The sequence below is a fragment of the Procambarus clarkii genome, unplaced genomic scaffold (genome assembly GCF_040958095.1).
Source record: "Procambarus clarkii isolate CNS0578487 unplaced genomic scaffold, FALCON_Pclarkii_2.0 HiC_scaffold_208, whole genome shotgun sequence".
NCBI classification, from domain to species: domain Eukaryota; kingdom Metazoa; phylum Arthropoda; class Malacostraca; order Decapoda; family Cambaridae; genus Procambarus; species Procambarus clarkii.
In genome coordinates this window covers 59,714-72,796 of record NW_027189241.1, presented here as the reverse complement: position 1 = coordinate 72,796, position 13,083 = coordinate 59,714, and the positions used below count along the sequence as shown (strand labels likewise).

At 41.4% G+C, this 13,083-nt stretch overlaps 1 protein-coding gene across 1 annotated transcript; it reads left to right on the top strand.

Annotated features, from left to right (window-relative positions):
- Positions 1 to 9,641: 9,641 nt before the first annotated feature.
- LOC138361162 (uncharacterized) lies at positions 9,642 to 11,491 on the top strand. Its single transcript, XM_069320597.1, has 2 exons — positions 9,642 to 9,882; positions 10,500 to 11,491. Exons 1-2 carry the CDS (start codon positions 9,642 to 9,644, stop codon positions 11,489 to 11,491), a joined length of 1,233 nt encoding a protein of 410 aa, XP_069176698.1.
- Positions 11,492 to 13,083: the final 1,592 nt, after the last annotated feature.

Genomic DNA, 13,083 nt, shown 5'->3' with positions numbered 1-13,083 from the left:
CAGTCCCACCAACACACAGTCCCCACCAACACACAGTCCCCACCAACACACAGTCCCCACCAACACACAGTCTCTACCAACACACAGTCCCCACCAACACACAGTCCCCACCAACACACAGTCCCCACCAACACAGTCTCTACCAACAGACAGTCCCCACCAACACACAGTCCCCACCAACACACAGTCCCCACCAACACACAGTCCCCACCAACACACAGTCCCCACCAACACACAGTCCCCACCAACACACAGCCCCTACCACAACACAGTCCCCACCAACACACAGTCCCCACCAACACACAGTCCCCACCAACACACAGTCCCCACCAACACACAGTCCCCACCAACACACAGTCTCTACCAACACACAGTCCCCACCAACACACAGTCCCCATCAACACACAGTCTCTACCAACACACAGTCCCCACCAACACACAGTCCCTACCAACACACAGTCCCCACCAACACACAGTCCCCACCAACACACAGTCCCCACCAACACACAGTCCCTACCAACACACAGTCTCCACCAACACACAGTCCCCACCAACACACAGCCCCCACCAACACACAGTCCCCACCAACACACAGTCCCCACCAACATACAGCCCCCACCAACACACAGTCCCCACCAACACACAGTCCCCACCAACACACAGTCTCTACCAACACACAGTCCCCACTAACACACAGTCCCCACCAACACATAGTCCCCACAAACACACAGTCCCCACCAACACACAGTCCGCACCAACACACAGTCTCTACCAACACACAGTCCCCACCAACACACAGTCCCCACCAACACACAGTCCCCACCAACACACAGTCCCCACCAACACACAGTCTCTACCAACACACAGTCCCCACCAACACACAGTCCCCACCAACACACAGTCCCCACCAACACACAGTCTCCACAAACACACAGTCCCCACCAACATACAGTCCCCACCAACACACAGTCCCCACCAACACACAGTCCCCACCAACACACAGTCCCCACCAACACACAGTCCCCACCAACACACAGTCTCTACCAACACACAGTCCCCACCAACACACAGTCCCCACCAACACACAGTCCCCACCAACACACAGTCCCCACCAACACACAGTCCGCACCAACACACAGTCTCTACCAACACACAGACCCCACCAACACACAGTCCCCACCAACACACAGTCCCCACCAACACACAGTCTCTACCAACACACAGCCCACACCAACACACAGTCCCCACCAACACACAGTCTCTACCAACACACAGTCCCCACCAACACACAGTCCCCACCAACACACAGTCCCCACCAACACAGTCTCTACCAACACACAGTCTCTACCAACACACAGTCCCCACCAACACACAGTCCCCACCAAGACACAGTCCCCACCAACACACAGTCCCTACCAACACACAGTCCCCACCAACACACAGTCCCCACCAACACACAGTCTCTAGCAACACACAGTCCCCACCAACACACAGTCTCTACCAACACACAGTCCCCACCAACACACAGTCCCAACCAACACACAATCCCCACCAACACACAGTCTCTACCAACACACAGTCCCCACCAACACACAGTCTCTACCAACACACAGTCCCCACCAACACACAGTCCCCACCAACACACAGTCCTCACCAACACACAGTCCCCACTAACACACAGTCTCTACCAACACACAGCCCCCACCAACACACAGTCCCCACCAACACACAGTCTCTACCAACACACAGTCCCCACCAACACACAGTCCCCACCAACACACAGTCCCCACCAACACACAGTCCCCACCAACACACAGTCCCCACCAACACACAGTCCCCACCAACACACAGTCTCCACCAACACACAGTCCCCACCAACACACAGTCTCTACCAACACACAGTCCCCACCAACACACAGTCCCCACCAACACACAGTCCCCACCAACACACAGTCCCCACCAACACACAGTCTCTACCAACACACAGCCCACACCAACACACAGTCCCCACCAACACACAGTCTCTACCAACACACAGTCCCCACCAACACACAGTCCCCACCAACACACAGTCCCCACCAACACAGTCTCTACCAACACACAGTCTCTACCAACACACAGTCCCCACCAACACACAGTCCCCACCAAGACACAGTCCCCACCAACACACAGTCCCTACCAACACACAGTCCCCACCAACACACAGTCCCCACCAACACACAGTCTCTAGCAACACACAGTCCCCACCCACACACAGTCTCTACCAACACACAGTCCCCACCAACACACAGTCCCCACCAACACACAATCCCCACCAACACACAGTCTCTACCAGTAGTGGGAAGTACGACGTAGAGCGGCAATTTTGTTTTTTCGACTGCCGCTCTACGTCGTACGCCGTAGAGCGGCAATTTTTTTTTTTTTTCGACTGCCGCTCTACGTCGTTGGGTTATTTTCGACCGTGCGTTTTGTTTTTTCCGGGCACGGTCTACGCACCCTGGGTTTTCTCGATTCAACTTGCCTAGGGATTAAAAAGCCGGTCCCTGGCATCCCCAAATTTCTTTGGCTCAGTGACCCTGCACAGACATTGCTAATGGTCAATGACGTCACCAGCTAGCCGCTCCGCACTCCTGCACCGGCATGTTCGAGGAGATTAAAAAGCCGGTCGTAGCATCATGGGTTTTGCGATACAACAGTAACCTTGAAACCTAATATAAAATACCATCATCCCTAGTCTATTTTTATTTTCATATTTACTTCCAACCATCGCCCATTACATTTATCAAAGGGGATCATGTATGTGAGGGAAGAACATAACTTCAGCACTGCAAGAAGTTATGTGTGTATTTTCAAGTTCGTCCCCTGCTGCCTGTATTTACCCAGGTCTTTTTCCTAAATATAAAACTTATCCAATTCATTCCTATTCTGTTTCATGTTGATACGTATAATAGGTTATAAATATTCCCCTTTAGTATGACCATTCAGTCACACCTCTATCATGTCACCCCTATTTCTTCCTCTTCGTCGTCGTTCTAGAGAATGTAATTTGAGCTATGACAATCTTTCTTGAAGGATCGTTTATTATGCATAGGGCAAAAAAACAGTAACCCTGAAACCTAATGTAAAATACCATCAACCCTAGACTATTATAAATTTCCTATTTACTTCCAACCATCGGTCATTGCATGAAACAAAAGGGGAGCAGCACTGCAAGAAGTTATTTGTGTATTTTTCGAGTTCTTCCCCTGTTACCTATATTTACCCAGGTATTTTCCTAAATCTAAAAAAAAACAATCCAATTCATTCCTGTTCTGTTTCATGTTGATACGAATAATGGGTCATTAATATTCCCCTTTGCTATGACCATTCAGTCACACGTCTAACATGTCACCCCTATTTCTTCTTCGTCATCGTTCTAGAGAATGTAATTTGAGCTTTGACCATCTTTCTTGAAGGATCGTTTATTATACATAGGGCAAAAAAATAAAACTGCTATCAGTCGTATATATGAAAAAACAGAGCCCTGGGCATTGGTGATTTCAATGCGAGTTCGGTAGTGACCCTATCCTTATGCACATCTCACATTCGCCCAAACACATACCTCCCACACCATACTGTAGCATTTTACAAATAAAAAAACTCATTCAGTAAAAGCAAGCCTCTCATATTTTGAAATAAAGCCTTCTGCAGTTACCGCCTTTTGTGACGTCATCATCCCTAATGTGGCGCGAGGCGTCAACGGGCTAAATGCGGATCCCAGGAGGTTCACACATAAGTGTGAACTCTTAATCTAGCTTAATACCTCACCTATACTCTGTGCTTCATCAGAGTTGATATTCAGCTACAATAGCTCGTATTTTCGCTCATTGCTTATATTTTCTGTTATTCATAAACCCGATCAAACCTTCCTAACCTAACATATTATTTATAACAAACAAATACATTCTACAGAACAGTTATTGTTGTTGTTTAGTGACATCGTGAAAAGCGAGCTCAGGTATAGGGATAGGGTATTGATGGTCATTAGCATATAGGTGTGAAGGTATTACAGTACCTTACTGGTCAACTATGTATGACGTCACCAGACAACCAATGCGACCTTTGGCGTCCTACTGGCATGAGTATTTGATGTTATTAATAAAAAATGACTAGACTATCCATCCCCACCTAACCTATCAGAGGTTTAAAAATATACATTTTAATCAACCGTGACTGTAATTATTATTTGTAATAAGTGCAAAGTATATCAGTAGCCCAACTGTCATACAGCAACAATTTAAGCAGAATCGTACATCTGGCAGCAGGCAAGCTGTCCTTATAAGGACCTCCCCCCAGCCCAAAGGGTAGTCAAACTCGGGCTTCCTGTGCTAACACTCTGAACTAGCTCCAGCACTTGTGCATTAACGAACTTCTTTGTCTCGTATCTATCAACTCGACCATGTATATTTGTGAACTTTGCAAGGCTCCTATACTAGGGCCATTCCACCTGTGCCAGGCAAAATGTGGTGAATGTAGAATAACCTTCACCGCCAATCCTCGGCATCAGTGCGTTATTTACTGTATGCAATGTTCGGAGATATCTCGTGGACATTATGATAAGATTTGTCCCTCGTGCTCCAAAGTGATTTGTGCTACCCGTAAGTATCATTGTTTTTATAACATCTGTTAGGAGTCATAGTATATGTATAGATACTATAGAAAATTGTTCAATAGCAGCTAAATTTATATGTGAATTAGTATTTACAGTTGGTCGTAGAGCTGTACATCTATGCAGCATTCCATAAAAATATATATATGTATAACTATATATATTAATTAAAATCTACAGGTGGCCACCCCGATGCATGTCCATTTTGCATGTATCTAGATGACCCCGAGTCTGATACTAGTTCTGATTCAGAGCACTCAGATGCATCATCGCACCAAAGCGTCCAATATGAAAGTAAGTCAATTACACTATTCTGCAATACCATTCACAATTCTTGTCAGATATATTTATAAAAATATCTAATTTATCATCGTTAATTATTCACATGATCATTTATATGATTTTAGGTTCGCCAACTCAGCAGTTAGTGGAGGTAGAGGAAGAATATCCTCGTGGAGGAGGTGGTGAAGAGCCTAGCACGAGCCGAGCTCGCTCACCAACACCAGAAAATAATGACAACAGGGAAAGGTCTAATTGTAAGTAACATCCACATTAATTATTATTTTCATATTACAATAATGTCAGTATTATTATTATTAAAGTTCCTATATATATAATTTTATTTATTGAAATCATTATTCTTGTTACTTATAGGTTCTCAACTGGAGGACGAAGAAGACTCCCTGCATTTAGTTTTGGAAGCAGATTCAGATATGGATGCCAGCCAGGCTATTGCTAATTCTCCGCCACCACCTCAGGAACAGGAACAGCAACAGCAGGTAGATGTTTTGCTTCCTCCTCCTCAACCCGAAGTGCTTGAAGTAATCAATAATTTCAATGGGGGTTACATACGCCATTCTTATAGCATCCCAGATCATGCCCAAGGAGATCCTGCCCATTATTTGACTATATATCGTAATTATTTTATTCAGCAAATAGAATCCTTGTTTGACGCCGTTCACCCCAATTTCCCTCCTGCCCTCATGATATACCCTGATTTTACTTTTAATTTACAATGGCTTAATCAAGAAAATGAACCTGATTTTGAGGGAGAGTTACCTATAAGGGCCGAGCAACGCACTGTATCTAGGCATGAGGCTAGTGTTGTCGTAGATCAATGGATTGCTGAATTGGATAATAAGCTGGAAGAGTTCTTTGCCGAGACAGAAGGTTCGAGTCTAGGTATACAGAGCATTTCTGGTTTTTATATCAATTCCATAGCAGTTCAGCACCCTATCCGTCTAGGAGAATACGTGCCTTATCCAGATAAATTGCGTGGTTCGAGACATGTTTTCAACCCTAAAGGGGAGCAAAATATATGTTTGATCCAATGTTTAGCAGCATATAAATGTCTTGCTCAGGGGATGACATTAAATAATATCCGCAGATGTTCCAAGTCAGCCAGGTGGTGTCTTAGATTTGTCCGTTGGAGTGAGGATATAGAAATACCCATAACGTATGATAACATTAATAAAATAGAAAGTATAAATAAATTAAGTATTTTTATCTATGTGCTCACTCGTGAAGACAATAGGTACTATATTAGCTTAGCTAGGAAAGGCAGGGAATATTCTGCACCTAAAGTACCTTTGCTCATGTTGGAGGATCAGCATCTTGTGCTCATTAAAGATTTCAATCAATATGTACGCAACATGCGCGACAATACATATAATATTCCTAACAATCATATTTTTTGTTATTCGTGTTTAATTCATTTGTCACCTGATGCGATGCGAGATCACGAAGAGTCATGCGAAGTTAAACAAACATTGAAATTTTACCCTGAAGGTCATAAAATCAAATTCCAAAATTACGGTCGTGCTTATGGACCGTCTCACACGGCATATTATGATTTCGAGTGCTTGTTGGACCCCTCCAATCCCCAAGGTATGATCGAGAAGCGTCACAAAGCTGTGGCATATGCTTTTATCATCATCAACAGGGAATTGGAGGTGGTAGATAAATTAACGTATATGGGGGATGACCCTGTGAATCATTTCATAGATACTTTGGAGAAAGCATGGAAGAGAATCAAATCTACCATGCCTAAATACAAAATATCTATGACACGTGAACATTGGCAAGCCTATAGACGTCAGACCACATGTGAAATGTGTTATAGTCCATTTAAATCAGCTATGGACAAGCACCGTCATCATGATCATGCTATTGAATTTAATAATTATCTTGCAGCCTATTGCCAAAGGTGCAACATGTTATGCAGAAACTCATATAAATATTTATACACATTCTCTCACAATGCTGCTTATGACCTCGGGGTAATTTTAAATGAATTGTCTAACGTCCCTAACCGTGAAATTGATATTGCCTCCAAAGTTGGATTTAAGTTCATGAAAGTAGATATCGGTAAACTTCGGTTTATGGATAGTCTGGCTTTACTAAATGGTGGGCTGGAAAAACTAGCTAAAGAACATATCAGGGAAGGTAAACCCACCACTTACACCTCAGTTATGCTAGATGACGTCCCTGTAGCTGCCCACCATTTATTGAAGACAGGCAAACAGGTCTTCTGTTATGACTACATTTCATCTTTGGAGAAATTAAATGAACCGGCTCTTCCTCCTCCCGAAGCCTTTTTCAATAGTTTAAAACACGAGGCCATAAGCGAGAGTGATTATACACAGGCTAAAGAAGTCTTTAGATTAGCGGAATGCAAGACCATTGGGGATTACTTGAAGGTCTATTTGAAAGTAGATACTGGACTATTGTGTGATGTGTTTACTGTATGGCGCAAGACCATGCTTGAGCTGTACAAGTTAGACATTACACACTATGTCTCGTTATCTAGTTTTGCATGGGACGCTTTCTTGTTTAAGAGTCAAGTTGTCTTGGACTCTATTTCTGATCCCCATTTGTACGATGTATTGCGCAGAAATCTAAGAGGCGGATTTACCTCTGTTGTACGACAACACACAAGTGTACAAAATGAGCATACGGGTGCTGATCCTTCTAGCACCGATAAATATATTCTGTATTTAGATTTTAATGGCTTATACGCCACCTGTATGACAGAACTGCTTCCTCAAGGCGGGATCCGTAAATTATCTGCTGCCGAATGTGATGATTGGCTCCAACAAGGATTGGAAAATATTACATGTGATGGGGATAAGGGGTATTGGGTCATGTGTGATACCAAGCATGTCGCACCTGAGGTGGCTCGATACACCGATGACTTACCTTTAACCCTGTCGCATGCTAATATTTCTACTGATCTTCTCTCCGATTATAGCAAACATATTTTAAATACCGAAGATCGTAAACTCCCCAAGAAAAACAATAAATTAATTGCTTCACATCTCCCCCAAAAAGATTACTTGGTGAGTTTAGATTTGCTTCAGATGCTGATGAAATTGGGATTGGAAGTAGCTAAGGTAAATGCAGTTTATGAATTCCAACAGAGCAAGTACCTTAAGGAATTTGTCGAAACAAATGCTCGTGAACGTGCAAATACACCTTGCGCTATTAAGGGTAAAGCTTTCAAGCTGGTATCAAATGCAATTTACGGCAAGAGTTTGACAAATGTGAGTAAATATGGCGATCAGCATTATTTAGTTACATCACGAGACAAATTCCAAAAGCATGCACGCAATCCGTTCTTCAAACGGAGCATTTTGTTAAGTGAAGACAGAGTCATTTGCACAGTTAAAAAACAATCACTTAAAGTCAATACACCAACCTATCTGGGGTTCCAGATCTTGCAAATAGCTAAGAGGATCCTATATGATTTTTGGTACAATACCGTCAAAGCTCATTATGGAGACAAAGGTAGATTGCTGTATACGGATACAGATTCGTATTTGATTGAATTAAGCTGTCCAAATGCTTTTGAGGAATTAAATAAACTGCCTTTGTCTCAGCATATGGATTTCAGCAATTTCCCTCCTGAAAATCCCTATTTCGATGACTCTCGCAAAGGTCAACTAGGTTTGTTAAAATCGGAAGTTGGAGCCAAAATTATCAAAGAACTCATTGCATTGAAGCCTAAAATGTACTCGATTCTCACTCAAGATCAGGTTCAGATCTGTCGTTGTAAAGGTATTCCCACTTATCATCAGTCTAAACTCACTCATGCTGCTTTCCAAAGTGCTTTAGAGTTAAATATTGGGCAGAGGTTCCAATCCAGATCTATTAGGAATGTTAAAGGCCGTATGTGTACCTGTCTCGCTACAAAACGTGGATTGTCTGCCTTTGACGATAAACGTTATGTACTGAGTCCTACACAGTCTTTGGCGTATGGACACCCAGATATACCTCGAGCAGAAATTAATGAAGAAGAGAATGAAGAGGAGGAGGATGTACCTGCACCTGCTGCTGCTGCACGTCCTGTGAGAAGTGGATTCCATCCCATATTCAACATGTGGGGAAAACGCGATGCACTGGTGAACAAGACGTATCCTCACAATTAGTGACTGAAGAAATTGGTGATAGAAAATTTGCAACCTCCCCTAACCTATCTTTGGGTTTGAAAATTGCTACCTCCCCTAACCTGAGATTGATGTTTGACAATTGCTACCTCCCCTAACCTGAGATTGATGTTTGACAATTGCTACCTCCCCTAACCTGAGATTGATGTTTGACAATTGCTACCTCCCCTAACCTGAGATTGATGTTTGACAATTGCTACCTCCCCTAACCTGTCATTGATGTTTGAAAAATTGCTGCCTCCCCTAACCTGTCATTGATGTTTGAAAAAATTGCGGGGCCCCTGACTCATCACTGATGTTCTGAAAATGCAGTCTCCCCTAACCTTTGTTGAAAATGTTCTGTTGTATATCTATGTTGAAAATGTTCTGTTGTACATAAAAAATAAAAGTTTGTGAAATGTATACTTTGATGTTTTTATAAAACCGTGCCCCCCTAACCTATGTTTTGAAAATGTTCTATGCAAAAAATAAAAATATGAAATGTATGCTTCGACGTATAAATATAATAACCTTATCATTCTTATGTCAGTACAAACCCAACAAGAGTCATGGATAATTCACCTATCACTGAAGAACAACTTGATATTTTCAACGAACCCAGCAGAATAATTATTGCAGGCTTTTCCAATGGCGGAAAATCTTATTTGTGCACTAAACTCGTACAAAAATACCATCTGAAATTCTCCAGTATTATTATATGTGGCGGCAGTTACAGAGCATTGCTAGACGATCCAGTAATTAACAAGAAAATAATTGCTCAACCTGAAATTATTAACCCTTTAGATGAACGTACAGATGATTCGCCTATTTTAATTATTATCGATGACTTGTTCATCGAATCTGCCAATTCCAAAATTGTGTCTGATATCTTCACTAAAGGCAGACATCTTGCTATTTCGTGCATATTCATTACCCAAAATATATTTTTCTCTGGGAAATATGCTAGAAGTATCAGTTTAAACGCCTCCCATTTCATATTAGTGAAATCTAGAGATTTAGCTCAAATTGAGACTTTAGGACGGCAGTTATTTGGAAAACAAGATTCTAAAAAGCTTTTAGATATCTACAAGAAAGCCATCAGTAAACCTTATGGGTATTTATTGGTGGATTTAGGAGTGAAAACCCCTGAACGCATCACCTTCCGTAGCAATATTGTTGGTGAGCATCCATACGAAATTGTTTACCAATGGTGAATGTACTTAACAACAACCACAAGGGGAGGTTAGGGGGGTTGGTATATCGGATGTATAAAACAGCTAAAACCATACAATCAGATATCACTTTATTAGAAGATGGAGCACGTACTAGATAAAATTTATTATAACCCCGCATCCACAGGAGGGTTAGGGGGGTCAATAGGTTGTATAAAGAAGCTAAAACTATAAAGCCAGATATTACTTTATCAGATGTCAAAGAATACTTGAAATCGTCTAAAGCCTACACTTTGCACGCATTAAAACCTCGCAAATTTCAACGAAGAAAGGTGCTGAGTCCTAAACCCCGTATATATTTAGCTTGTGATTTAGCAGAAATGGGATTATTGGCCAAATACAATGATGATATTAAATACATTCTCGTCTGTGTCGATATTTTTTCACGGTATGCGCAAGTCGCACCTCTGAAACGCAAAGATGGACAGACTGTGAGTAAGGCTCTGAAAAACATATTGGAATCCTCATATTTCCAAGGAATACGTAAAATAAATACAGATCGAGGAGGAGAATTTTATAATTCTCATATGCAACGAATGCTTGCAGCTAAAAATATTAAACTGTATAGCGAATTTTCTCAAGAAACAAAAGCCGCCATCGCTGAACGCTTTATACGTACCATGAAAACCAAGATTTATAAATATATGACTGCGCACAACACCTCGAGATATCTGCCCATATTGCCTGATATCATAAAGGCATATAACACAACACCCCACCGAGGGTTAGGTGGTCTGACTCCAGTTGATGTCCATGCTTTATCTCGTCCACAAGATATAAAGAAACAGTTCAATCTCATGTATAAAAGTAAGGACAAACCTAAAGCAGGTCTTAGTTCTCTACTAGCTGTCGGGGACACAGTTCGCATTACTCTCTCCAACAGAATTTCGACATTCAAGAAAGGTTTTGCTAGACAAAACACTGAAGAAATTTTCAGAATTATTCGTATAGATAAAAGCCAGCCTATCCCATTATATTTTTTACAAGATTTGAATAACAAGCCTATTGACGGAGGGTTTTACAAGGAAGAATTAACCCTAACCCATTTACCAGTTGCATTTAATATTGAGAAAGTACTACGTAAACGTACATTACCTAATAATAAATTACAGTATAAAGTAAGGTACGAAGGCTACGATTCTTCATTTGATCAGTGGATTGATGCTGATGATTTGTTGAAGATATGAAGAAGCCATTAGTATACAAGTACAGAGAGTTGGTGACCTTGCTGAGCAAACTCAATTCCTCAGCCAGGAAAAAATTGATTGCTCAGTTTAAAAAACCACATATTCATTGCTTGTCAGAGATTTTCAAAAATTTTCTTAAAAATAGGCTACCGGTTAAGAAGAAAGTTATAGTCAAATTGAAGAAATACAGAGACACCTTGCATTCGCTGGCTTGCAAGAAACCCTCAATTTCAAACAAAAAGCGTATTTTATTAACTCGTAAAGGAGGCAGTATCCTCGGTATATTATTACCCATAGCTGCTAGTTTAATTTCCAGGCTATTTAATAAATAAAAAATGAAAGAATATTATCTAGTACCTCGTAAAACCATCGATGAGGGACCTGCTAAAGTACCAATAGTAAAAAAAGCAGAAGTAGCGCCATCACTAGCTCCATCACTAGCTCCAACACCAGCAACAACTACTCCAGTAGCACCAGTTTCAGTACGAGCTAATCCTTCAATAGTACATTTGGTACATTTAAAATTGAAAGCTAAAGATCATGATTATGCTACTTCTCTGCTGAATTATTTTGATGAAAGCAAGATGGTGCAATGGGACGTCAATGGGAATCTGCAAATGCCAGTGACTGGAATAAACATAATTGATGATATTTTAACTAAAATGACAATTCACCGATCTGTATTCCCACGAGAAAAATTACCCCTGGTTAAATTATTCATCTCTTTAACCTCAACTTTACGAGAGATGTTTAGGAATACAGAATCTCGTAAACAAGTATTTAATGATGACGTGGTACTAAGAAGAAAACGGGCGTATGCTCCTACTACAGCTGCTGGAGAAACTAAACGCCCTAAAGTTGGCGGAGGAGCACCATGGCTAGCATACTAAAGGTGAGTGTATAAATAGATGTTCTGTTTTGTTTTTAGTTTATTCATTCATAGTCCAGCAATGAATTCCCACGTTATTTATGCCACAAGTGTTTCTAATACAGATTTATTTCCTAATAATGGACCTAGTGCTTTTGAAAACAGACTGTATAATCAACTCGTGCTGGATTCTAGACGCTCCTACGAAATGTGTCTCCAGAATATATTATTGCCTTCGTCATATTACATAATAAGATCGGATGATCTGGAAAGTTATATCCGCGTGAGAATTATGTACCTAGATGCTAAAGGAATTAGTTACAAACATTCCAAATTTCTACAGAAAACTAATATTTTAGCTGGTAGCATAAAGGAAATTATATACGCCATCAATAATGAAATTACCCATATATTTTCACAGAACGATTTGAGTTTTGTGTCTGATGTCTATAAGACGCATTTCCCAAGATATGCTGATGCATATATTAAATATGGAACGATTTCCAATAGAGTAAAGTTCAATACCGCGAGCAACGATGAGAATGTATTGTATTATGACGATAATCGAGCAATATGCAGGATTTCCCTATCTTTTGGGGCGAGTATTGGCAAGGTTTTAGGAACTGAACAGCATAAAAATTATGATATATACGTACACAAGAATTATTTGGATGAAACACCCATATCAGACACGTGTCCCTACCCTCCACAACCCAGGGGCGTG